At 44.6% G+C, this 21,702-nt stretch overlaps 2 protein-coding genes across 3 annotated transcripts; one reads left to right on the plus strand and one right to left on the minus strand.

Annotated features, from left to right (window-relative positions):
• Positions 1–704: 704 nt before the first annotated feature.
• On the plus strand, positions 705–14,154 carry LOC118778046 (protein Hook homolog 2-like). 2 transcript variants are annotated; one of them, XM_036529365.1, is made up of 23 exons: positions 705–1,012; positions 1,810–1,892; positions 3,357–3,429; positions 3,559–3,609; positions 3,774–3,906; positions 4,211–4,278; positions 4,528–4,590; positions 4,824–4,904; positions 6,023–6,186; positions 6,776–6,916; positions 7,109–7,310; positions 7,699–7,809; positions 8,339–8,426; positions 8,641–8,710; positions 9,053–9,190; positions 10,254–10,341; positions 10,861–10,866; positions 10,994–11,028; positions 11,143–11,225; positions 11,345–11,448; positions 11,663–11,770; positions 11,886–11,957; positions 12,109–14,154. In XM_036529365.1, exons 1-23 carry the CDS (start codon positions 968–970, stop codon positions 12,238–12,240), a joined length of 2,139 nt encoding a protein of 712 aa, XP_036385258.1. In that variant the 5' UTR covers positions 705–967; the 3' UTR covers positions 12,241–14,154. The 2 variants fall into 2 exon arrangements, with proteins under 2 accessions (XP_036385258.1, XP_036385266.1); XM_036529373.1 differs by lacking the exon at positions 10,861–10,866.
• Positions 14,155–15,922: 1,768 nt separating this feature from the next.
• Positions 15,923–20,350, minus strand: best2 (bestrophin 2). The gene is made up of 10 exons (XM_036525329.1): positions 20,199–20,350; positions 19,516–19,610; positions 19,081–19,314; positions 18,305–18,459; positions 17,680–17,757; positions 17,329–17,481; positions 17,159–17,239; positions 16,808–16,962; positions 16,021–16,555; positions 15,923–15,928 (listed from the first exon to the last, which is right to left on the minus strand). Exons 1-10 carry the CDS (start codon positions 20,348–20,350, stop codon positions 15,923–15,925), a joined length of 1,644 nt encoding a protein of 547 aa, XP_036381222.1.
• Positions 20,351–21,702: the final 1,352 nt, after the last annotated feature.

Below are 21,702 nucleotides of genomic sequence, written 5' to 3' on the forward strand. Positions count from 1 at the left end.
CAGAGACTTTTGTTCTGTGGTGGGTCTAATTTTGTTTTCAATAAATGCCGCACATAAAAAGATATACCCTCGACTTCAAATTGACCATAAGGTCTATTAACCACACAAAACACCCATTTTTGAATTGTATGGTAATGTACAGCTTCAGAATTTGTCATGTTATTCCTTGATGCCCCCAGAATATTTCATGAAACCTGTTTCAATGATCACTTCCATGTATTGGCAGAATACAGTGCTGGCAGAACGTCTACACGTATACTGGAATTATGTGTACGTTTACCTAGGATGCAGGAAGTAAAATGTAACGTTGCAGCTTTCAAAAATATTTTGGATATTATAATATTTTATAGCCATTGGTAAAACTCTTACTTAGTTATTGCTTAATGAAATACATTAGTCATGAATTTAACAGACATGACAGTTAATTAAATAATTGTACTGAATTGCTATACATTTAGCGGTATACAACGCATACAACAGAATGTTCAATAACAAACAAAACATAAACCTTCATTAGTATTCTGACGTCGACGACTAAATTGTCACGGATTTATATAGCGGGAAAGCAAGCGTCTTCTCACTAATTTGACCATTTGAATTTTACACAGGCGATGAGATAGCCACCTTCTTCCAATCCGTTGCTATAGTGACTCCCATTGTACAAAGGCCGCAGTTTGTTTACTGACGAAGGAAAAACGCGAGATTTCGACTGTGGTACTGCGATCTAACCACAAAACGAGGTCAAGAGGACCATGGTGATAAGATCCAATCAAGAGCCACAAATCATGCCCAAAACTCTCCAGCGCTCACCTTGTCCTGCGGGCTTTAGCACAAGTACGCGGCATTAAATTACGCAAGGGGAGGCCATTCTTCTTGGTCTGAGCTAGTTAGCACGGAAAACAAACTCGCAACCAAAGTAGCTGGCTAGCATAGTAGCTAGCAGTATATTTCGCAGAGACGAATCACAATGAGTCTTGATAAAGCAGAGCTATGCGACTCATTGCTAAGCTGGGTAAGTTTAATCTTCTATGAAATACCAGTGCAACTATGCGGAATAGAAACGGCCCTTCCGGCCGTTTTCGCTACACTGCTACACAAGATTTTAGGAACAGGTGGCAATGCCAGTGGATTAACGTTAGCGTATTTCTGACAGTTGAACCAACGAGAAGCAACGCTAAACTTTGTGTTCTGAGACGACGTTGACAAAACTTGAATTCAGGAGTTCCCCTCATGGAGTAGCTTGCTTTACTAGCGAAAGTTTTGTAATTTTAACTCATTTCCACCTCATAAGATTAGCTAGCTTTTTCCCCACTTCCAACATGCAACCATGATCTTGCTAACGTTAGTGTGGAACTAATTCAAGTAGCTGGCTATCAATAGCTTCTAAGCTATTTATAAATGTGTTTTGTTGCTACGTTGCTTGGGAAGACAACAATGTTAAGATGGTTTGGTGTCTTTTTCATGTAGGTAGGTAGTAGCTAACAGAACAAAGTAGGAAAAACATATATTTTGGCTTTTGTCTGGCTAAACCAGCGATGATGGCTATTTATTTTTCTAAGTTGCTTTTTTAGTGAGGAGGAGCACGTTACTATAAGTAGTTAGCTAAGTAGTTCGATTGCGGGATGTATCTGAGATGATTGAATTAAATTTTGCATCTAACGTCACATGTGGTCACCCATTGCTTGTCCGTCCGTGCATACATCACCGCTCAACTGACTTTACAGTAATGCTTTTTACTGTTCTCACGTTCTTAATCAAATTCTCTGCTGTCCTTCCTTCTCTGCGCTCTTCTCCCTGTTGACCTCTCAGCTGAAGACGTTTCAGGTGCCTTCCTGCACCAGCAAGCAGGACCTGACCAGTGGAGTGGCCATCGCCCATGTGCTGCATAAAATGTAAGCCTAGAGTCTGGGGGGCTGATATAAACATGATGAATCAAACGGGGAGTGCGCATGCGATTTAGGAGTGCTGGAGTGTAGTGGAATGTAGAGAGATGGAATGGTCAAGTGTAGATTGAGAGGCCCATAGAACAGCAAATGAAGTCTGAATAAAAGGCTCCATTTTTTTTTCTCCAAAATCTTCAGTTAGGATTAGGTAATTCAATTCTGAACACCAGAGATCTTACTGGACAGTCCAGACCTCTTGTCAACATGATGGATTTCACCTATGTCTTAGTCCTTTGTTATCTGAAAGCATTGAAGCATTTAAAGCTCCTGTAGCTGTGGCCCAAAGAGGTTTTAGTTTTGTAATGGAGTTCATTATCTGGATCCAGATGTCTAGTCATCAGTTTTTTTTCCTCCGAGGTCTTGCTAATGTAAAGGGAACACAGAAACCTTGGGGGCATCTTCCAGCCTGCAAGAGATTATCCTCCAGGCCTCTGCTTTGCGCATTCTTTGAAAATGGCAACAAAAACTAAAATGCCTTGTCGTCAGTGTGTCTTAGATGATAGAAATTGAAGTCATGGTGTCCTTGGGCTGTGCCGCTCATCTCCAGTCATGTTGCAGTCATTTGGCCAAATTAGCAGTAATTCCTTGTAAACAGCCCCTTCTCCAGTTTTGAAGAGGTTTCCTCTCACGTACTGCTGAAAGTGCACTTTGTAAAATACAGCTCAGGCATGCCCAGTTTACATGAAAAAATAAGTTTATGAGCAAAACACTATGCACATCTTCATCCACTTATGTAGAAGTGAATACTTGCACATATTTATGCTTTTTTTTACTACTGTTTTACTACAAGTCATTGTGTCGAAGGTTTGGTACACAGGCAGTTGAATGCACGCATATGAATTTCATTTGCATATTGTATCATTGTATGTGAAGAATTTATTTGAATATGTAGGTATGCCGTTGTCTCCATACACGCAGATCTTTTGCAGGCTTTGACCCCCCCCCCCCCCCCCCCCTTTGTATTTTTTCAGACACAAACCAGATCCCTGTAACTTTTAAGCAGTCCACTTAGTGAGCTGCAGATTTTATTGAAATGGATGAGCTTGTACACAGTGAAAGCTTTATAGGTTTCTTTTGGTAGTTAGAGGAAAAACTGTTATGTTAGAGGGGTATTCGCTCGGGAAGCACCAGTTCATCAGCATCGTAAAAAGAGTGTTTTGTGAAGGCTGTTGTAACCTAATAATGCTGTCTGTAAACTGCTCTCATTTCCAGAGAGCAGACTAATTGCAGCCTTACCTCTGTGTGATGGCTTTGTGTTTGTCACCCTCCAGTGGACATTGCTGTCATTTCAAGGGGGGGGGCGGGGGACGGGGTGGGGGGGACGGACGGACGGACAGTGGCAGTCACTGGATTCAGTGTGGAGAGTAATTACTCACAAATTGTTCTCTTTACTGTCTCATTCTTGCCCTCTAGAGACTCCTCCTGGTTCAATGAGACATGGCTGGGCAGAATCAAGGAGGAGAGTGGGGCCAACTGGCGACTGAAGGTACAAGGAGGAGATGAACAGCCACATAGCAAACGGACAAGGCCTTGTCGCTTGGGACTTTCTCTTGTTTAGTCAAAATTTCATTTAAGAGCATTTCAGATGGTAAATCTTTAGTCAATGTCTCTCCAGGTGAGCAACTTGAAGAAGATTCTTCAGAGTATGCTGGAGTATTACCATGATGTGAGTAGTGTTTCTCGACAATTCTCCCTTCATGTCTCTGGCTGCATGGAGCTCCTCTGGAGCAGCCGTTACCACAGAAAAATGTTTAATGTGTGCTCACGTAAGGGTCCTGCTGAATGCTTTTAGCTGGCATCTTAGCTGTCCCCTCTCTGTTGTCTGTGCAGGTGTTGGGCCACCAGGTGTCAGATGAGCACCTGCCAGACGTCAGCCTGATTGGGGAGATGGGAGATGTGGCGGAGCTCGGCAAACTGGTGCAGCTGGTGCTGGGCTGCGCGGTCAGCTGTGAGAAGAAGCAAGGTGAGATGGGATAGCGGGGGCTGCTTGCTGTGCCTACCTACAAATCCTGTGGCGGGTGGCTCTCTGCTGAATTCGCAGCGGTCAGCAGGAAACGACATCAGTGCATAGTAAAGGTCCTGGACGTTGGCAGTAAAGCCAACCTCAGCTTTGTTGTATCTCAAAACAAAACAGTACCCCTTTGTTGGGGGGAGTTAGTGGAACTAAAGAGGTCGTCATCGGCGCTGCGTGTGCTGTGGGCCAGGGGAGGGTGCGACGGTGTGCGGTTGGGGACGCAGGTTGTGTCACGGCTGTCCTTGTCCCGCAGAGCACATCCAGCAGATTATGACCCTGGAGGAGTCTGTCCAGCACGTTGTCATGACTGCCATTCAAGAGGTGAGAATCTTCTGCATAATCGGCCGCAGATCACGCTGTCGTTTCTGAGGAGCCCTCTGAGCTCGTCATGCGGGTTTGTTGAAGTATGCGCAAAGGAATTAAGAGGACTTGGCATGGGATTTTTTGTTGTTGTTGATGAAACATTACAAAATCTGAAAAGTGTTATTAAGGGTCAAGCAAGAAAGGAAATGTTCAGTGTTTTATTGGCCTTTAGATGTTATAATGTTTATTTCTACTGTTGTGTTTTAGCTTCTGACTAAAGAGACTACAGAACCAGGAAGCCCTGAGAGTTATGGAGACTTTGACTATCAGGTGAGCCTGGAATAGGATCCTCATCTTTCTGTGCAGTTGAGTGGAAAGCGCTGAGTATGGACATGGCTATAGCTCTTTGCATTTGTTGAGTAGACTGTTGTATCGTGTTATGATGTCACCTGTGGTGTTTGATCCCTGCTTCCTCTTTCTCTCTTCACCCATTCATCCACCTCTGGATCTCTCTCTCCCTGTCTAATGCTCCATCTCATGTGTCTCTCTGCCTCTCCCGCCAGTCTCGGAAATACTATTTCCTCAGTGAAGAGGCGGAGGAGAAGGAGGACTTGAGCGGACGCTGCCGTGAGCTGGAGCACCAGGTGAGAAGCGAGAGGTGATCGCGAGGTCAGAGGGGTTGGTGCATGCTCAGCGTGTGGACCTGCAACCCTGAACTCTGATCGGCCAATCAATCAGCTGATCAGTGTGCCTGAGTCCGATGCTACTGCCTTCCCTGCTAACCTTGCCGAATATCACTGCATATGGGGAACTGTTTGTTCCCATATACATTTCCAACACATGCATATGTTTGATTTTCATCATGTAATTGTTGGAAAAATGACCTTGGTCTTGATCTTTTTTTGTTTCGGTACCAGTTTGCGTTTGTCAGATTTGAGCTCCTTTGGTTTGTGACTTGTGTGATGCTAAAGCAAACCGTTTGTCCTGTGAAGTTGTTCAGTGTAGGGCTGTGGAGGTTTCAGGCTGCAATAATGTCCGGCAGGTAAGTAATGCTCTCAATACAGTTGAACGCCAGCTTGCCTAATCCCGCACATAGAGCAGCCGTTGACACACAAACTGAGCATCCTTGCATGTGAAACCCATGCCTTCCTCTGTCCTCTCTCTGACCTTTATTGGCATAGTCATCTCTGTACCTTCTTTTCAATAAAGTTCATTCAAAGATCAGGTGAAAAGCAAAGCATGTTGGCTCCGTACATGGGTGGGAGAGTCTGTTAAATAAGGTTAAGGCTGCTCTCATTCCGGCCATGTTAAGCCTCCCAAACAGAACTTTCAGATATGACTTTGGTAAATCTGTAACTTTTTGAGCATGATGTCATCTGTCACGTGTGCATTGTTGCTGACTGAGGTGGAATTTGTCCCAGTCTCATCGTCTCTACTAATTGCTTCAACAAAAGGGTCAGTCTGCGTGTGACCTCTGCCTGCTCTAACACAACAGCGATATTCAGACAGTGGATGCCAGCCACGACAAACTGCAGCTGACATACTTTTCAATTCCTTTTGTTTATAGGCCTCAGAAAGGCATGTTTTCTACGTCTCTTTGTCCACTTCTCTCCCTCTCTCTCTCTCTCTCTCTCTCTCTCTCCATTATGTTCCAGTTGTGTCTCTCTCCCTGTCCATTGCCACTCGTCCGTGTGTCTTCCTCTCCGTTTCTGCTTGCTGTGTTCCTGACTGCACCCGGTGCTGTGTCCGTCTGGCCCCTCAGGTGTCCGCGATCATGGAGGAGAAGACGGCGCTCCAGACGGAGGTGCGCACCCTGAAGGAGAGGCTGAGCCGCTGCGACCCGCTGGACGCCTCCTCCACCATCACCGGAAAGAAGCTCCTGTTGCTGCAGAGCCAGATGGAGCAGCTGCAGGAGGAGAACTTCAGGTGCGGCTCTGGACAGCACACCTGTACTGCACAGAGAACATGCAGAATACCACAGCACGTACCACATATACGACATACAGAATATCACAGCCTGTAATACACACACAGCATTCAGAATACTACCCCCTGTGCGACACACATGACATACAGAATGTCAGAGCCTGTACAACACACACGGTGTACTGAATACTACACCCTGTACGACACACACGGCATACAGAACACTACACCCTGTACTATACACATGGAGTACTGAATACTACACCCTGTATGACACACACGGCGTACAGAATACTACACCCTGTACTATACACATGGTGTATTGAATACTACACCCTGTATGACACACACGGCATACAGAATACTACACCCTGTACTATACACATGGTGTACTGAATACTACACCCTGTACGACACACATGGCATACAGAACACTACACCCTGTACCGCACAAACCGTTCAGTGCTGTACACAGCTCGCAGCTCTGCAGTAGTCTATTACTGTGTCTACTGCACAGAGCATGTGACAGCTCAACAGTCTGTGCTACACAGAGCTTGTGAGCCAGCATCTGCAAACCTCTTGTCCGTAGGCTAGAGAATGCCAAGGACGACATGCGTGTGCGTGCGGAGATACTGGAGCGCGAGGTCTCTGAGCTGCAGCAGCGCAACGAGGAGCTGACCAGCCTGGCCCAGGAGGCGCAGACGCTCAAGGACGAGATGGACATCCTGCGGTGCGTAAGGGGCGCGGCCGAGAGGGAGGGGGACCGGCGCGCTATTGACGCGTTGTTGGTTTGTCATTCTGTAATCTCTCCGTGCCGTGAGATTGTCCCCGGGGCCTTGAAGTGCAAACGGCGTGTTGCGGGTCCTCCCGAGCCTCCCTGGCCCTTTTAATCCACCCCTCTTGTCGTGCTCCCCCCATCCAGGCACTCCTCGGACCGGGTGAGCCGGCTGGAGGCACTGGTGGAGAACTACAAGCGCAAGCTGGAGGACCTGGGAGACCTGCGCAGGCAGGTGCGGCTGCTGGAGGAGCGGAACACCGTCTACATGCAGCGCACCTGCGAGCTGGAGGAGGAGCTGCGGCGCGCCAACGCCGTCCGCACACAGCTGGACACCTACAAGAGACAGGTTACATTTACGTTACATTAACGTTTATTCATTCGGCCGACGATTTTATCCAAAGCGACTTACAAGTGAGGCAGAGTACAACAGAAGCAAAAGCCATATATGGAGCAATATTAGACGTTTTGCATGACCAACCATGGCACAACAAGTTTCAGTAGTTTGCGGAAGGGGGTTAGAGAGACCGCTGAGGAGTGAGATATGATGTAAGGTGCAGTGAAGAGACTGAGGATCCACGTCTGTGCTAGACTCAGGAGCAGCGGATGTGAGTGAGTAAATGTGTGGAGGCAGATAGGAGACAGTCTGAAATGGGTCAGATGGAGACTGCGGTCCGTGTCAGCTGACAGCATCTGAATGTGTTGTTCTGTTCCCCTGTCTGCTCTCTGCCCTGCAGGTCCATGAGCTCCACACCAAACACTCGTCAGAGGCGATGAAGGCAGAGAAGTGGCAGTTTGAGTACAAGAATCTCCACGACAAGTATGAGGCCCTTCTGAAGGAAAAGGAGGTGAGAGAGAGAGAGAGAGGGAGAGAGAAAGAAAGAGCCGGGGGGGTCTGTTGCCATATTCACAACGTTGGTATTGGGAGGATTAAAACAGTTCCATATGTTATATTACAATAAAAATGGTGCAAAGCTGAATTTGAACTAGACTTGAAAGTTAAATAAAATTCTATTTGCAGGGTGTGGTCTTAGATTTAATTACATTAAAATGTTTCGGGATTCCTGAATCCAGATGTATCTCTGTATCTATGCAACTGTCAGGCAGCAGGGCCCTCATATCAGCCTGCCTGGACCAGCTAGGAGCTGTTAAGACCCATCTTACCATGAGCATAGATCTTGATGTATCTGGGATTGTGCTGTCTTATCATGGCACCATCGACTCGCATACAGAGATTACTATGTGTGCCAGCCTGTCATAGCGATAGAACTGAAGAACTGAGGAAAGGACAGTACTGCTACAGTCTTTGAATGGCCGCTGTTGGTTGAGTCTGGGAGTTTGGGCTGAAATGGTGACGTGTGTGTGATGCATCGGCAGCGCCTGATCTCTGAGAGGGACACACTGCGAGAAACCAACGAGGAGCTCCGCTGTGCCCAGGTACACCAGAAGTGCCTCAGCCAAGCAGGTGAGCCCATTGGCTTGGATAAGAGTCTCCTCCAATGAGGGGATATGAGGGTATTTCAGTGATTTCCTGTTTCCCTGTGTGGCCTTCCGTAACAAAATAAATCTGAATACACAATGGTCTATGTGTGTAAAGGGATGAAATTGAATGCATATGTTGCATTGTCTGTGTGGGCCCCCTCTGACTGAGGTGTCATGCTCTATATCTCCCCCTGTAGGAGGTCTGTGTGATGACGATTCTGGCACAGTGGGAAACCTGGCCTCTGAAATCATGCCCACAGAGTTCAAGTGAGTCTCGGGGTACAGAGTGTGATTATAGTGCAATTATGTGTAACTATTCATTGTTTTACCACTAATTATAACTGGCACTGGGTATCTGGTGTGGAACTGAAAGTACTCAAGCAGTATGACTAGTCTGATTGTCTCTGGACAGCTTGCTCTATTTATTTATGTCTTTAAATCAGATTGTTGCCTTAACCATTAAAATGCTGAATCTAGGGAGTACCAAATACTGTGAGAATTGGAATGGAAGTCCATGAATTAAATTCACTTCTCCGTGTATTTACCTGTTGGCCCCCTCTGTTCTTTATTCCCTGTCACGGCAACCGTTCCCTCGGCGCCGTCTCCCAGGGAGACGATGGTGCGTCTGCAGAGTGAGAACAGGATGCTTTGTGTGCAGGAGGAGAGCTACAGGCAGCAGCTGGTGCAGCTGCAGAGCCAGCTGGAGGAGTCCCAGCGTAGCCACAACGTTCTGGAGACCCAGAACAGGTGCGTGTGTGCGCGCATGTCCGCATCTGAACGCATGATTTGGACTCCTGGCACAGAGAGGACGGTGCCATTGTTGAGCATTGGCTGTGTGTATCACGCCAAAGTGTGTGTGTGTGTGCGCGCTGTGATGTACGCGTGTTGGACAGGCGTCCGTGTCTCTGAGTATGCAGCTTGTACTAGTTGAGAGAGTGGTGTTTGTGTGGGCTGGACTGGACAGCAGAGTGCCAGATTATACTGACACTACATGTGTTGTATGCTTGCATGTGTATATGTGTGGGAGGACAATGTACCAGTGGGTCTGAGGTAGCAGTTGGAGCTTGTATTGTGGGATGCATTCTGGGACTGAAACAGTACGTGACAGTGGTGAGCGATTTGGAATTTTTGGGGCACCCAGGTAGAACTAGATGGTATTGTATCACAAATGGTAATGTAGGTGAAGCAGTTTAAAAAATTGTGGCTCAGACAGGTAATACATTTACATTTTTATATGAACTGTATTCAAAATGCTGAAAGGACTGAGCAATGCCTTCAGTGAGGCTATACAACATACACATGATTAAGAATTTAAAACAGTTGAAATAATAGTGTTCAAATGAATTGTCTGTAAATGCTGAGATGCATCGATGAATTGGACAATTCTCAAGTTTTCAAAACGAGTTGTTAAAATGACTTCCTCAGAGGGAAATTGCAAATATTTCTTTTGCCAGCATAATTTGGACTTTACAGTAGCTGCATTCAGTCACTGAACAAAAAGTAGGTTGTTGAGGATCATTAAGGAAAACCATAATGAAATTGATTAAAATGGCAAAATTTATTTAACGCTATCAGTGTTTGACTCAAATAATGTGGAAACTAGATTAAATTCAGTTCAGAAAATTAAACACTAATTGATATTCAGATGTGAATTTGTGCTGCAAACCAAAAAATTTGGAAAGCCATCCAGGTGTGGCTCTCTCTAGAGCTGTATCCTTAGAGTGTAAGGATCCCCTCAGAGGCCCGTTTTCCCCTTCCACCCTCATTTTCACACACGTGAACATTCTCTCCGTGTGTCCTCTGTCTCCAGGCTGAACCAGCAGCAGATCTCAGAGCTGCGTGCTCAGGTGGAGGAGCTACAGAAGGCCTTACAGGAACAGGGCAGCAAAGCTGAGGATGTGAGTGTCGAGTGTGCGGCCTGCTGACCCCCATAGAGCCTCCGGGGGGGTCGTCACTCGACCTTGTGACGGGGGCCCAAGAAAAGAAAATCAGTGCAACACTGTCTCAACCATTTCAAATCCTACTGACTAACTCTTTAATAACTCTTTCAAAATGGCAAGGTTAATGATTCTCATCCCAAATCAGGATCACGGATGATAAATTAAAACGATTGATGTTCATCAGAATCTGCGCAGGCGTATAATGCAAGCCTGCAGGGCCGGAGGGGGCTTCTCTGAATCAGCTGATCAGTTGAAAGGCACCTTTTAGAAGCTGCAGAAACCCCACCCCCGCGGCCCTGTGGGCTGTGGTGTAAACCCCCCTTCTCACATGACTTCTCAGGGATGCATGTGGCTGTGGTTTGTGATTGGCTTCCCTGCGTGGGAAGTCTTAACCGGTGTGCTGTGGAAATGAGCATTAATGCCTGCTGTCTCTGTCTCCCTTGCTTCTTCCGATTGATCACCATCTGATACATGCAGGCTATCGTAAGTATGGTTCCAACACTGCCTGCATGCTCGTTTGATTTCACAGTCCGCTTTGATTACTGTCATATTTGCTGCATGTCCACGTGCCTCAGTGTCTGCCTCACACTTCCTTTGTCTGCCCCTGCAGTCATCCCTGCTGAAGAAGAAACTAGAAGAGCATCTGTGAGTATTTGATTCTGTTAATTACTTCTCTCACATTGGCTGGGAATGATACTGGTCGATTCCTAGGGGTGTCAGGCGATCTCCAGATATAAATCCTGACCCTTTTCTTCCCAGGGAGAAGCTGCACGAAGCCCACTCAGACCTGCAGAAGAAGAAGGAGTTCATCGACGACCTGGAGCCCAGAGTGGACAGCAACAGTAAGCGCCGATACGCTATAAGCTTTGTCCATGTTTCACGGTTTGTCGACTATACTGTATTCAGGATTGCCTTTCTCCTTCTTATGTCCTGCCCTCTCTCTTCCGCTGACATCCACCAGTGGCAAAGAAGATTGATGAGCTGCAGGAGATCTTGAGGAAGAAAGACGAGGACATGAAGCAGATGGAGGAGCGCTATAAGCGCTATGTGGAGAAGGCGCGCACGGTCAGTGAACAGGGCCAGCGGTGCCCCATTGGTCTCCCTGCCAAGCCTTCATTCGCCTGAATCCACATGCAGTAGACACCTGCAGTTTCATGACTGACCAGTTTGCACAGTGGCTCAGTAAAAAGTGTTCTAGGTCTTCGATACACTGCATTAGCTGAAAGGTTCGGTGTGTCTACCATGATAATGAGTGGTTGTGTGTGCATTGGGCATGCAGGTGATTAAGACCCTGGACCCCAAACAGCAGTCCCCCTCCATGTCTCCTGAGCTTCTGACACTGAAGAACCAGCTGACTGAGAAAGAACGGAAGATCCAGCACTTGGAGGTAAGACCTGCCTTCCCCTCTCCCTCTGTTGAGTTCACTGCTTTGTGTAGGCCCTTCTAACATCCTAAAAGAAGACGGCAATGTTCACTGATCTCCCTTTTTCCCCTCTCTCCAGCATGATTACGAGAAGTCCAAGTCTAGACATGAGCAGGAGGAGAAACTCATCATTAGTGCATGGTACAATATGGTAAGTGTGCCTGCATGACCGAGCCTGTGGGCTAGAGAAGGGTGGCGTCAGTCACAGCCTGATGAAACACCCTGCGTGTGGTGAACTTTGACCCCAGGGGGTGGCATTAACTGTTTTCACAGCCCAGCATCATTTGATTGCTTTCCCTCAGGGCATGGCTCTCCATCAGAAGGTTGTGGGCGAGCGGTCGGGACCCTCGGGCCAGGCTCAGTCCTTCCTGGCCCAGCAGAGGCAGTCCACCTACGCAAGGAAGGGCCTAGCCTCACGACTACAGCCCAGATAAGACGGCGGTTGACTCAAGAGAAAGACATTGATTGGTTGATGAGTTGGAGGGTAGCGTAGAGTGAGTAGGAACGGCACGACAGTGTCTAAATGCGTTTAGACTTCTCTCTTTCTCTCTGCAGCCACCCTGTGTCAGTCAGTGTTCACTGATCTCTCTTTCCATAGTGTTCCTGACATGGTACTGGCTCCCCCTTCAGGTTCAATGCTGATAAAGGCAGAGTGATTCTGCAGAAACTGACACTGTGGTGCTGGCCACACACACAAAACAAACACACATGCACACTCACCTCAAGCTGCCAGGGTTGTTTATAAAAAGACAGCAAATTAATAAGCAGTAATATCCCACATAAATTACAGACAGCCCGGTTCTCTCAGAATCTCGCGTCTTTCCTGTGTATGTTTTATCAGTCTTTTTAAACTGTAAATATTTTTTTACTGTGTTTGAAAGGCCCGTTATAAGAAGGTAACTTGGGTCGAGTGTTTCCTTTTTTTCCACAGCTTGCTGGAGTGTGGAGTCGCCTTAAAGGAGAAAACAACCTGCATATCGGTTTACAGTGTCAGACGTGAAGTACTTTACAGGAGGAAACGCGGTCCTATTCTTGAGGCTTTGTTTTAAATCTGGTTATTTATACCCCCCATTTTTTGCATTCAGGGACAGTCAGTGGAAACATTACAGTACATTTGCCCTCATCTGAGTGATTGCCTCCTCTTTGGAGTTGAGTGGTGGTGAGATCACCATTCCAGAGATTTTTGTAAGTTGGAGAGTTGAGGCGTTTGGCATGAAATTAGGCTTCAGCTGTAGACCCACAAACCCATTCATACACAGCACACTGTGTCAAGATGTCACTTTTTAAAATGTTCAATTACAGTCTCATTTTATTTGCTTTAGTATACTTAAGAGTGTTTGTAGACATTCGTTTCACTTTTAAAACTGCTTTTGAGTAGCTGCCTTTTTAAAGTGACATGTAATATGCTGCTGAACAAAATGCAAAATGTCACATAGGTTTTTTTTTCTCCTTATTATTTTTTTCTTCCCCATCTTTGACACTTAAATGAAGAACACCGCTGTCTGGTCTAGTCTGTTAGTTGTCCTTTGTCATGGTGTTATTGTGCATCTTTATTTGTATTTTCATTTTTTGCTCGTTTTTATTTCCTTTCCTTTATGAAATGGTTCGAATACAGCAGTAAAGCATACAGAATACATAGTAAGTGGCAGCACTTTCCTGTGGGGGAATGGAAAAAAAGATTGTGCCTCTGAAGACTAACTTTACCGTGAAGGTTGGCATGACTAGAGAATGATGGGGTTTCACAGAAGGACTCCTGGTCTTTTTAAATTGTGCACTTTCAGTATGAACCCACCACTTGCATATGAAGCTGACATTTGACCTACATAGCCTCAACCTTTGCGTTGACTTGTTCACCCAGTTGATGAGGATTTTGCACAGCCTCTGTCAATTTTGTGTTGCACGATATAGTGTATTGTACATGGGCACATGGCTCTGTCCCACCATGATTGTTTTTGACTGGCACTTTGCATGAGTCCTAAGTATAGCCCCCGCATTAACCAAAACTTGCTTTCAACTGGATTCCAGCAGAGACGTGCTGTATGATGGCCACTGTGTTTTTTGAAGTTAAACACTTTTGCACACTGTATGCATTGTGACATGCTATAATATTTAATGCATGATGCGAGTTCTCTTTCTCATGTACACTACATCTGACCACTTGGGTTTAAGTCAAATGTGAATGGAAAAATTGCTATACATTGTCAAAACTGGATCAAAATCTGGTGGATGTTCTTAAGAGAATGTCATTGCTGTATTGTACTACACTACTTGTACTTGTGAAACTAGTTATACAGTAATTCAAGGTGCTATGTTGTTATAATTTAAATTCTGATTTTTTTCCAAGTACACAGACACCTTTTTTTAAAAAAAAATCCATGTTTTACCTTTTGTACATGGATTAATATTTTAATTGTTATTCTGTATGTTTTTCTAAAATTCTTTGGACAATTTCAAAACTACCAAAGATACCTCACTTTGTTTGGACCTTCTAAATCCTGTGTTGCTGTGGAATTAGGATCTTTTCTGGACTGTGATACTTGTGGTTTGGATTGTTTTTCCGTTTGTGTCTGGACATGGACTGGGTCATGCCATTGTTTGATGAAATGTCACAACAGCACCTCGTATCCCGAGTCCTGTATCATGGTCAACTTCCTTCTTCATCATATACTCTTATGTCTTTTAAATGTATGATTAAATCAGTGTTCCCAAGTCCTCATCCTGAATGGTCACTGGTGGATCTGTAGGTGTGCGTTCCACCTCAGAACGTGGCACGTTAGCACGTTGCCTTGTGTTAATGCCATACTTTCAGGGGCAGTTTGCAAGTACAGGAAAAGCTGTTTCTCAGATTTACAACCACTAGTTTTGGTAACTAGCTGTTTTAAACAATTTTTAAATTATTTTACACTGGAAAACCAAACCAATGTTTAGTGTACACTTGCTTAACTGATCACAGTGTCTCTGTTATGTGTTACAGATGAACAGATTAACTCTGTTGTACTTATTTCTTAAGAAACCGAAGCTTGAGAGGTGTTTATATACTTCTGTATTGATTTCAGTCAAAGACAAGAGGGTGGTAGGATTTGTGTGCACATTTATCTTGTAGATCTGATTTTTTTTTTCCCATTTCTTTTTAACATTTTAAAATGGATTATTAGAAATGGAGGACTCTTGTGCAAAAATAGGTTGAAAGCCAGTTCATCTGTTCTGTCTTTTGCACTACAAATAAAACAGGGACATTAGGTATCAGAATTTGTCATTTCTGTGTCTGTGATTGTATTCTGACTAAAATTTATTTCAGCTTGAAACCTTGAAATATGTTTTTTATCCCCAAAAAGGTAGCTACAACATATGCCATTGTAGTGGTTACATATAATCAGTAATACAAATCTAGCTAGTGAATAAAAAAGGAATAAAATATCATTTAAATTATACAGGAACATTTTACATTTCTGTATCAACACCTTGCAAGGTATACCTTTTCACATATTTTCTGTTATTGATCACTTACTGTATTAAAACTAGGTAGAATCCCAGGTTCTCTCTCAGAAAACAGATCTTTGGTGACTGCATTCTACCACAGTAGCATAATGTCTTGTATCTCCACCTCCTAATCCATTTTAGTCCATCTCTGGGCCTGAAATGAATGATAGTGAAGCAGTAGTTGTTTCCTTTAGTCTTTGATTTTTGTTTCTGTCTAAAGTTTCTTCATTGAGGTTTCATCTTCCACAGTCTTCCTCTAGCTGCTTCTAGTCAGGTGATTGGTCTCACTTTCTACTGCTATATTTTAATGACTTTTTGACTCAGTTAAAGAGAACTGGACCTGTTGTCTCACAAAAACTTGCAGACAATGCACTGACATCTGACCCCATGCTGATACTTCGAAAACGCTGACTGTGATCGGCAGGGGTTGGCCAGTTAGGCATTGTGGGAGATTCTCTTTCTTGGGAACTTGCACCACAAAAATTTGGGACAGTGAGCAAGGGCTGTCCAGATCCACTAACATTAGATGGTTTTGTGAGAGTGGGTGTGGCCTCAGATTGATCAGTGATTGGCTGAAAGGAGAAAAAATCTTGAATTGAGCAGGTTGAGCTGAATTGTGGAGATGGGCAGTGCTCTTCAATCCTGAGCACAGGGGGACTGGAGGAGATTGGTCTGGACTGATTCAGGGTCTGTCTCTGAAGAGGGTGGAGGAACAGTCCAGGGGCTTGTATTGCAGTGTATATGGCTGAATCCTTGGGCCTGAAAGGTGGAGGGAGTATTGGCAAAGCTGGCTGAGTATCTGAGGACTTCATTTTGGATGGCTCTCCCTTCTTTTCTTGCTCTTCCTTCTCATCCCTCTTTTCTTTCTCTGTCAGTCTTTGCCAGTTCTTCGCTTCCTCCTTGTCTGTCTGTCCCTCCCTGTCTTCATCCTCCTCAAACCCCAGAACTGGAGGACTGACGATGAGTCCTCCACAGCTGCAAATGGTGCTCTGGGTGTCCTGGCCCAGGCCGGAAGCCACTGAGCCTCCATTCTCAGTGTTGTCGTCGTCCGTGGAGGAGGAGGAGTCTGGATTCGGGCTGGGTGAGTGGGCCAGTCTCTGGAGCTGGGCCGAGGTGCGGCGCAGGGCCCCGCCCATCAGGCTGGTTGGGGAGGGGGCAGCACTCAGCAGACGGGTCAGCAGGGCCTGGTTCGGGTGTCTACTTCTTGACTCCTCCAGGTTCTCTGCTATGTCCTCCAGGGGCTGGAAATGCATTTCCTCTTTAGGAATCCTGTAGTAAAAAGGAAGACGTGTGTGAAGATTGATACGCTGTATTAAAAAGTAAGATTAATTAGTCACATTACCTGTGGAAACACAGAAAGCGCTGTGAGGGCCAAATTCAGACAACATCTTCTGAAAAGGCCCTAAAGCTAGTGGAATAACTGAGTTTTGCAAAAGTGATCTACTCGCAGAAAAAACTCCAGCATAACAGAGGGGGCATGTCTGTCAGGGTTTATACATTCACGTGTTTGCGGAGACTCACGCCATGTCAAAAGTGGAACCCTGGAAGGAGGGCTTGCGGAGGACGAAGAGAGTGGCAGCAGTGTAGGGTGGGCGAGGATTTGAGTCGTTCCAGTAACGGTCCCTTTCCAGAACTGGCAGATCTGCGTACATCTCATCCACAGCCATCATGGACACCTGGTGGCCAGAATACACACACAACGTGGCTGACTCTAGTTTTTGGAGCTGATGACTTACTGAACCTTCTATAAGGTCTATTGATTATTGAAGCAATAATCAATAATGCTTCAAGTCCAGTCTGTGTGGCTCTAGTTTAGAGACTTCTTGTGCATAATATGTACATGCTAGTAGAAAAGTGTAGAGGAACAAGTACCTGGAAGTTTCGGTCAATTAACCAGTTGGTCTCAAAATCATCATCATCCTCACCAAATGGGTTAATAAGTTGCTCTGCTACCTAGGAGGCAGTTCGTCGAGACGAGAGACGTTAACACCTGAGACATTTCTGGGCAAATCCAAAACCATGATAAAGGAAATCAATCTCACCTTCAGCCAGCCGGTATAGAAAAAGAACTGCAACAGGGTAAAAATGGGAATGTAGAGATCCAAGTCATGCCCTGGGTAACCTTGGGTGGGGTCGAGGAATTGTCTGCCGATCAGACAAACGAAGAAGAAACTGTACACTGCAAGTGTCACCACCTACACCAAAAGAGACCAACATTTCAGTTCATAGGAAGAAAAGGTGACTCTTCTCTCAACAGGTGAGATTCCAGTATGTTTCTGCTCAGGCTGTACCCCACCCACTCAAATACAGAGAGGCTGTACTTTATCAGGAATGTGTGATCAGAAGCTGTTAAGGAACACCTGCTTCATCAACCTGTGACACAAAATACTCACCTGAGTGTAGACCAGAGGTACACTGATCATGTCATAGTGGAAGAGCATACTGCAGTTTCCTCTGAATGCATTGAGCTCCTGCCAACAGACAGATTGGTGATATTCATCGTGAGGGAGACAGATAAATTGTGAAGGCCAAGTAAAGAAGAAGTATAGTCATTAATCATATTTATCTGAGACATATTTGTAAATTTTGTAAAACTACAAACATTAATGACATTTCATACTCTATACTGGGCCAAATTTCCATTTGTAGTCTGTGAGCTGACATACATACAACATACAAAACTACTTAAAAAACACAGCAGCTCATTAACTGTCATATAATGCAAAATATAATACTAAAATACACCATAAAAGAAATGCCAACATATTAGAAACATTGACTATTTCTTAAAAATGGTAGTGGTTGCATACTTATGTTTGTTTTGACTACATTTCCAGTTTGAACGTAAAACTGCTATAGGCACAAAGAATTTTTGATATCTTGATGTAAAGAGAACTGAGTAGGTGTCTGCACAAACTTTGTGCTTCATGTTAATGCTGAACAGTTGCATCTGTCAGTCTTTCCTGACTCTAGCATTTTGACTCCAACAGAACCAGATTTCTTCTTTGTCATCTGTACCTCCAGCAGTAGCTTGAGAGTGTTATCATCCTTGATTCTTCCCTCACAGCGAGCCAAAGCTGCCAGGTTTGTGAACCATACGCATGGCATCCAGTACTTGTTGTAAGGTGACTGCAAGCTCTCAAACTTCTTTCGCTCCTCTCGCGTCATAAAGCCTGCGTGATATGAGCAAAGGCAAAGACCACACATGAAATATGAGTGAAATGTAAAAGCACCCTAACAATGCTATGCAAGAACATCTTTTGTAAGATTTGAGATCAGCTTCTCAACTCTGCGCAACTGGACAGTCTGTGTAGTTGCTTCTGTAATCCTGCAAAGTACTGTCTTTGGTTTTTACACCATTTATGTAATACAGGGTGTCTTATAGTTCAACATGACTTTAATACCTTTGGAATAGTATGTTGTATGACTCAGTATAGGAAAAGAGCACTTTAGACTTTTGACTTTTCAGGGCAGGGATGGGCAATTTAAACCTCCTTGGCCTGCAGCAGGTTCCTTAGTGACCATTGCTATTTAAAACCTGACAAAGATGAGTGCTTTTACTTCACAAGCCCTGGCTTTATGGATAGTTAACACCCAAGGGTGGGGTGAAAACAACATACCTCTGGTGCTTGTGGGATTTGGACATAGTGTGCAGCAGACTGCTTTCAGTTTTTTTATTTTTGCGTTATAAAATATGTAATATAGATGTAAGGACTTCTGTATTACTGAGATCACCAGTGACAAAAGGGAAGTCGATTCACCCACAGGAGTGTCTTCTGTGGCCTGAGACGTACCGGCCTCCACGACGTGGTCCATGGTGGGGAAGCGCTTGAAGACCGCGGTGCTGACGGAGCGCAGGATCAGCAGGGCGGACAGGCTGGCATAGCGCATCATGGTGCGGCGCAGCAGCCGGCCACGCTCGTCGCCGCCCTGCAGGCCGCCCGAGAGCACGCACATCAGCCGGTCAGGCAACGGGATGCAGGTGTACTGGCTCCACCAGCGGTTCACCACCAGCGTCACATAGAAACCTGCAGGGGATGGACGGGTGGGGGTGAGGAGGGCAGATAGCATGCATCCACAAATCTGTTTATTCATGGTCATATTCCTTTCGTTTTTGATCCTTTATCGTCTGTCTACTGCCTCTGAAAGACGAATCAACTCAGAGGGCGTACATACCCTATTCAGGGAGACAGAGGCATATAGAGGGGATAGGAAGATAGATAGCCCACCTAACACAAAGGACATGGGGATGAGGCTGGCATAGTGGTTGCAGTATATGGCCAGTTTTTCGAAGTATCTCTTCTGATCATCCAGGAGAAAGAATCTGAAGTGAGGAGAATCAAAACAATGGTCATCACAATGACAAAGTTGCTCTGTGGACAGCTTTTCCACTGAAAAAATCTATGTACAGTAATTAGGCCTTTATGTGAGCAGAGTGTAGTGGTCTTGTTAGACCTACAGTACAATTCTCAAGTGAAGACACACTGACTATGTTACTGGTGAAGGTGAACTGGTGAACTGGTGAACTGGTGAGGTTTTTACTAGTGAAACAGGGTCTTTACTGGAATAAACAGACAAACATTTTCCCACAGTTCTCTGGTGAAGACTCCTAGAGAAGAGTCCTCTAGGTACATGCAATGCAAGTGAAACTTCTAACTTTTGTAACACCAACTAGCATCAGTGAATGGAAGAATCATGTGACTTTTACAAGCAACAACAATGCAAGTTAAAATGAATTTTTATTATTTTATATTACTTGTGGGACAAGATGAAACAACATCTGCTGGAAAATATTTTTCAAGTTCAGAGTTCAGTTTTATTAATAGGCCTATTTCCGTTGGTTCCGGCTGTGAAGCTGCGTGTAATTCAGATCTGTGCAAAACGTTTTGTATTTGAATACAAACTCACTCACCTGTATGTGATGCTGATGGCAGCGTACATGGCAAAAAACGCGAGGAATTCCTTGTACAAAACCTTGTATATGCTCCCCTTCCATGCCAAGAGCAACTTCGAGAACCCGCAGAAGCGAGCGTTGGCCACTCTTGCAGTGTAGGTAACCGTCATGATGCTTTAATATCAAAATGTCCTGGGTTCGGAGGTCAGCAGGTTACTTTAGGATGAATGTACTGTGGACAGCTTTTCAGTGTACCGAACAGTTCCTGTGGTGCCGAAACACTTAAAATGGCCACAGACACCTTACAGGGGTAGTAACACCAGTTCCTGCTGCTATGCAGGTCTCTGTCGGGCAGAAAAAAGACATTGTTATACACTGACATGGGGGTAGCTCACGGATGTTGCAATTTGTCTTCAGATTTGATACCAAAGTGCGTTAGAATTGGAAAATTTTGGCCATAGCTGTGGTATGATATGTTATTTTGTAATCTATATGGCATTTTATCATTAGGATGTTATTTATTTAGCCTAATATAATAACCGCATGCACGCTTCGAGGTCACAGTTACTATTTTACTGTTAAATGTAATGTGTGTTAGTTGCTTTTGAATCACAGTGTTTTTGTTTACTGCGACATCGTATTAGAATAGAGTTCATAGTGTTAACTATTCCCCGCCAACCTTTTCTATTAAGCGACATAATTATGAAATGTTCATCTGCCATCCATAATTGAGACAATTTACGGTTGGATGTTATTTAATTACATAGATTCTGATGAAAAGCGCACAAATGCTTAAAGAATAACTTTTATGTTACATGATGGGATATGTCTAACAGAATCCCACAACGACAATAATCCGGATTTAGATTTTGGTGGCAGGAGTAAAAGCCCCAGGTATTTTTGCCTTTTCGAAGAATCTTAGCGTCTCCCTGGCACTTAAGTGAACAGTGGCCACGAGATTTGGCGACAGCCTGGATATGTGATTGCTTTTTACATTTCTACTAAAATGATACTTGTGTAGGGCGTGGAATGCAGAGAATGTGCTGTCTCAGAACTAACAAAACGCATAATTGCATGTATTCATTTCCACATGCAGCAAAGTTCAGTCTGAGTATGACGGCAAGAAATGTGTTCACTCAATGTAACATCCAGCTAACAACCTTCTCTGCTGGATATATTAGAAAGTGTCCATATGAGCATAAACATTGCAGAACTCTTATACTGAAAACGACAGCCAATTCTGCTGTTTATTAATGCATCATACTGCAAGGTTTCCATGCCATATGTCCACAAAACGCAATTTAAAGAATAAAGGCTAGTCAGTTTGTCCAGTAGTCTACTGTACAATATCTACATTAAGTATATGTCGCCGTTTCTATAACTATACGTTAAATAAATTGCAATACTCACTTGAAATGCAATTATTTATTGACGACTCCTGAAATGTTCTTACATGCCCAGGGTGTAAGACTGGTTTATCGATGGACGAGTTTTATTTTACAAGTGCGAGTCTATTTTCACA

Source organism: Megalops cyprinoides, chromosome 1, assembly GCF_013368585.1.
Source record: "Megalops cyprinoides isolate fMegCyp1 chromosome 1, fMegCyp1.pri, whole genome shotgun sequence".
Taxonomy (NCBI): Eukaryota; Metazoa; Chordata; class Actinopteri; order Elopiformes; family Megalopidae; genus Megalops; species Megalops cyprinoides.

Excerpts from the sequence above, each read along its gene's own strand:
- LOC118778046 (XM_036529365.1), top strand. The coding sequence starts at position 968 with ATGAGTCTTGATAAAGCAGAGCTATGCGACTCATTGCTAAGCTGG. Across the intron at positions 11,029-11,142 it reads AAGAAACTAGAAGAGCATCT|GGAGAAGCTGCACGAAGCCC; the intron begins GTGAGTATTTGA and ends TTTTCTTCCCAG. Across the intron at positions 11,226-11,344 it reads GCCCAGAGTGGACAGCAACA|TGGCAAAGAAGATTGATGAG; the intron begins GTAAGCGCCGAT and ends GACATCCACCAG.
- best2 (XM_036525329.1), bottom strand. The coding sequence starts at position 20,350 with ATGACGGTTACCTACACTGCAAGAGTGGCCAACGCTCGCTTCTGCGGG. Across the intron at positions 19,315-19,515 it reads CCCCATGTCCTTTGTGTTAG|GTTTCTATGTGACGCTGGTG; the intron begins GTGGGCTATCTA and ends CATCCCCTGCAG. Across the intron at positions 16,556-16,807 it reads GGTTCCACTTTTGACATGGC|GATTCCTAAAGAGGAAATGC; the intron begins GTGAGTCTCCGC and ends TTTTTACTACAG.